The sequence below is a fragment of the Ooceraea biroi genome, chromosome 14 (assembly GCF_003672135.1).
Source record: "Ooceraea biroi isolate clonal line C1 chromosome 14, Obir_v5.4, whole genome shotgun sequence".
NCBI lineage: Eukaryota > Metazoa > Arthropoda > Insecta > Hymenoptera > Formicidae > Ooceraea > Ooceraea biroi.
In genome coordinates, this window is record NC_039519.1 from 2216847 (window position 1) to 2221646 (window position 4800).

The window sequence follows — 4800 nt, forward strand, 5'->3', positions numbered from 1 at the left end:
ATTGACAACGACATATATAAATAGACCAATCATTCCCTCAAAAACAAGAAAGCGGAAGTTAGCAGCGAGACTGAGTGAGAGAGCTGCTTTGCATCTACTGCTCTCTCACTTCGATGTACGCGAAGAGTGAGAGAGCAGTAGACGCAAAGCAGCTTTCTCTCTCAATCTCGCTGCCAACTTCCGGTTAGGGTCTGTGTAGAGAGAATGCTTGGTCTATTTATATATGTCGTTGGTAATTGATAATTGCATTATGTAAAACTTACACACGTATAATTATTTACTGAAGCGTATGTAGAATCTATTGAATATAGTAATACAAAATATTGATTCGATGCAATTGATGATGAGAGGCATTTCTTTTGAGTGGCCTTCAGTTGGACACAGCCAATCAAATTAATCAAATCTAATCTAACCTAACCAAACTAAGCAATTTGATTGGCTCGTGTCCAATTGCATCGTGTGCAACTGAACCGCTCCTTTTCTTTCTTTTGATTTGCCCAATCGGACGCATCGGACATTCGTTTTTATGTAAAATGTAGTGTAAAATGTGTTCGTTTTTATGTAACTCTTTTTATCGAATTTATCATATATCATACTTTTTACTAAATATTACTTTATTTTCTAAAGTATACAGTATAACAAAAGTAATTGTTACATATACTTAATTGTAGTCCTCAAGTGTATTCAGTTCTACAAATTTTCTACAAATTGTTTTCTAACAATAGATACTAAAATTCTCTTTTACAAATATTTGGATTTTCAATGTTGATTGATTCCTTAGAAATTATGGCAGAATGAACTCCCTTTTAGATAAAAGGTAGCTTGCTAAAAAGTGTCGTTGCAATTCTTCCGTGGGTGGATGCAAATAATCCTTGACGTTGATATATTTTGGCCCACCGAAATGATCCAACAGAGCGATCGCTGATATTTTTAATTTGGCAAGGAAGAATTCATGATCTATAAGGACAAAGGACGTTTGCAAATGTACTAATTGTCTTTACATAATATTCGTATAATATTCGTGAAAAGCGCGACATTACCAGTAGGCATATTTTCCAATTTCGGGTGACGACCAAAAAACAACTGTTTCGCAATGTTGTGTTCCTCAGTTGTATTCTTCAGCTGTTATTAAAACGGGTCGGATTAAATGTAGAAATATTATTGCGCAATCTGTGATAGAGACAGATTTTGGGAATTGTACTCACTGCCTTGATCTTTCCACTTAACATGACTCTAGCACATCGCGGGTCCATTGGATCCCATTCTTTGTCCTTGCAGTAGTTTCCTTGTGCTAGTGACATTAAAAGGGTCGCACGATGATCTTTCTGTAATAATCAAATCAAAACGCGATGTAATCGCCACGGATATTTAGCGCGATTGTATCAGATAGATATTGGACGTGATATCAAAATACGTGACACAATTTTGTCGTGATACGTAATATAATTAATAATAAGAACTACCTTGTGGACTTTTCAGATTTGTCTTATCTTATCAAATAATTCCAGATAATAAAAAAAAGTAATTACTTTTATCGTCCTGAATCCGCAGGTGTCCTAAACTTACTTTATATTTTGTGACGACTATAAATTTATTCTCTTCGAGGTTGCACAAAATAATTCGAATAATGTTAAATTGTCGATAAATACGTAGCGAGATAAAGATATGAAAAAAAGGAATAAATATATACGTCTACCGATAGCCGATATACATGGTGTCCACTTACAACGAGGTCTTTAGCAGTAAAGTCAAGAGGAGTAAGATACATGTACGGTATCCCAGTTCCGTTTCCCACGGGTCCATCACCGATGGAAATCAAATTCGCAACGGGGAACGTCTCGACATCCTTTCGTGTGCTTATTGTCGCGACAGCTGCCCAATCTGCCGATACATAAATCCACGGTTAGCATCGAATAGATTACGTGACAAATTAAACGGTATATATTACCGTTCCTGTTTTCCTTCTCTTTCAAATTAGACTTGAACATTATGGATTCTAAGGACGACTTCTTTCTTAGAAAAACAGAGAGAGAGAGAGATGTACTCGAACTAGAATGGTAACATGTCTTTTAAACATTTTAAACGTTATTCTCATTCAGCCCTTTATTGAAAATAATTGTTTGCGACAGCACAAGTCATATCGTCAGTTGGTATCAGTCCAATGACTATATAACTGGCACAAGATCAACGAACATCCGCATATAATCTCTCGACGCAATAGTGAACGACCATAGGAATGTGATATACAACGTCGCTGTATATTTCATTCACGAAGCGTGTCAACAAGAGATAAAAGTCGCAACAACATGTATTGTTCCTTGTACGTATATATATTTGCACGCGTACGTTGTTGCCTTGATTATTCACGCGGCTGATTTTATATCCAACCCAAGTAACATAAAAGCTGTAGATATAAATAAAAAGACTTCCACTCTCTCTAATATCTATTTATCTATCTGTTAACGTATATGATGCATTGCAGTCATAATAAAGTTATAAATGTCATACACTATACAACAGAAAGTTTATGCAAAATTTGTAAATTTATCTGCGTTTTGCACATTAGTGCAATATTTCAGAGAGAATTAGAGAATATGTTAGATTTCTATTGGGATGTCGCATTTTTCGCAGTGGCATCACATGCAGTAATATTATGCTAAACTATTTAATATAAAAGAGAATAAATATCGAGAAAAATATAAAATAAATATCGTTCGACAAATGCCGAAATAATGTTACATCGATTGCTTCCAATTACCAGCTTGATTAACGACATATCTGGCCATTAGAGCCGCCTGATGAGGCGGCGGTGGATCTTGCGTGACTCGATCGTCGCTCCTTTGTGCGTCCCCGTCATCGTCGAATCCGATCGCACGCGTTAGAAACTCGTTCGTATTATATTCGCGCGACTGTTTCGTTCTCTTCCATTTGAGAAACTCCTCGAATTCCTTCCACTGTTCGTTATGCTTTAATCGTGCATCGAACTTGCGCGCATCGCAACATAGTAGAACGCATAAAACAATAACGCTCGCGATCCGCAACATCGTCACGACGGTAAAGCTGTTGGCGTTGCACTGCTACACGGTAGTGTGTAATTGGACTACTCAGCGATATCTTCCTGGGAAGGTGAAGATCAAGCACGCCGCGCTGCGTGGCTCTAACTGACATACACGCGCGCGCTTTACGAATTTGACAATCGGCGTGATTAGCGCGAGACGATGACTCGGAAATTTGCGGCTCGCGCACAAGGCGCAACATTTGCCAGATTAAATTCGAGCGCACGCGCGACTCGCGCGCGTTCATTTGTTGGTGGTGTATGTAATCACCGCGTGCACCAGCTACGTCTCGCGCGATAAAGCAACGACGTACGTGTGCAAGCAAGTGAGAAAGAGAGAGAGAAAGAGACTAGCAGATACAAAATTTTATATTGTACATATAAATTCTCTGAAAATAAATATTGTCTTTAAAATTTCAGCGAAAGTTTCTCAAGAATCGTTTAAGCATTAGGTATTATTCCTTATAAAAGAGATTCCGCATAAACGAAGATTCTTAAGAAAACAAAAAGTTTCTTGGCTTCTACATAAATGACACGATTCTTTTGAACAATCCTAACGAGACAAACGATATTTTTTGCGTGCGGAAAACTCCACATAAATGTTGAATGCCGCTCAATACGTTGAATGAATCGTTTAGACGTTATTATTCCCTATCGTCCAAGAATCCACGAGAAATTCACGGGGTGAGATCATCGTAATTTTTTTTTATTCTGGATTCTGTTGCTGACAGACAGATCCAGAAGAGGAACAACGAATCGTCAATGGTCTCGTACAATTTTTAGTTCGTTTGACGTCTGGTTGTGGTGCAAGGTCGAGAAAACTGGTACGCTGGCCGCTGCGAGGTTCTCTGCCCCGATGTGGGTCGTCGTCTAACTGTTCCACGTACCGTTTCTCCGCCCCTGTATCTTTCAGCAGCAGCTCCAGCAAAGCAGACGCCTACACGATTATGTCCATACCCTGCGCTATACTGCTACGTTACATCGTACGGTAATGCTAGCGGCAACACGATTAACGACAGTTTCATCATGTGCAGTATACACGTTGTTTCTTCCTGCACCCTCTCTCTCTCATCCCTCAGAGATTTCTCATTACCTTTAAAAACTCAAATCTCTTGTCGAAAATTGTTGATAATGACTGTCATTGTGTCATGTGAATATAATTTGGATTATATTCACCTCCCATTGTATTTGTTTCAATAATTATCTTTTGTATTATTGTTAATAATAATTCCTTATATATATTATGGATTCTCGAGATTAGGAAATAAAGAGCTCTGCGAGCGCATTTTGGCTAAAGATTACCCATTGTCTGAGACACTGGTGAGATATGCGTGTTTCTGTTTCCGTTTCACCAGTGCACGAGTGAATTTTCCGTTATTCTTTTATTTGATTGGACACTGTACCGAGTTTAGTTGTCGTCTTGTCCGCAATCATCCGCTTCCTCGTTTCTCCCTCGGTCGCGGACGGTCATGGTGTTCTCCTACTCTTCGAGCCACGCAGAGCGAGGCTCTTCCTACACCGCGTACCCCTTTGCCACCTCCTCCTCGTTTACCTGCTACCATCCTGAAGACAAGGCTGTTCAGTCGATACACGACCTTCTTCCAGGGTTACGAGTCCGCGCGAGTTTCCCGCGGCTGATTTTTCATTCTCGACGAGTGCTGATCGCGTAGAAACAATTTCTCAACGATCATCAATGTGCTTGTACCAAGCTATTATCCGCGATTCTTAATTTCAATTATACGTAC

The 4800-nt window shown here is 39.2% G+C and overlaps 1 protein-coding gene across 1 annotated transcript; it reads right to left on the bottom strand.

Moving 5' to 3' along the window:
- Positions 1-595: 595 nt before the first annotated feature.
- On the bottom strand, positions 596-3158 carry LOC105286630 (protein CREG1). Its single transcript, XM_011351695.3, has 5 exons — positions 2759-3158; positions 1727-1881; positions 1206-1325; positions 1041-1122; positions 596-957 (listed from the first exon to the last, which is right to left on the bottom strand). Exons 1-5 carry the CDS (start codon positions 3042-3044, stop codon positions 785-787), a joined length of 816 nt encoding a protein of 271 aa, XP_011349997.1. The 5' UTR covers positions 3045-3158; the 3' UTR covers positions 596-784.
- Between the last annotated feature and the right edge of the window lie 1642 nt (positions 3159-4800).

Bases quoted from the DNA above. Each gene is read 5' to 3' on its own strand.
- LOC105286630 (XM_011351695.3), bottom strand. From the start codon at position 3,044: ATGTTGCGGATCGCGAGCGTTATTGTTTTATGCGTTCTACTATGTTGC. The intron at 1,882-2,758 runs GTAATTGGAAGC...ATGTATCGGCAG, and splicing joins ATATGTCGTTAATCAAGCTG to ATTGGGCAGCTGTCGCGACA. The intron at 958-1,040 runs GTAATGTCGCGC...TTGTCCTTATAG, and splicing joins ATTGGAAAATATGCCTACTG to ATCATGAATTCTTCCTTGCC.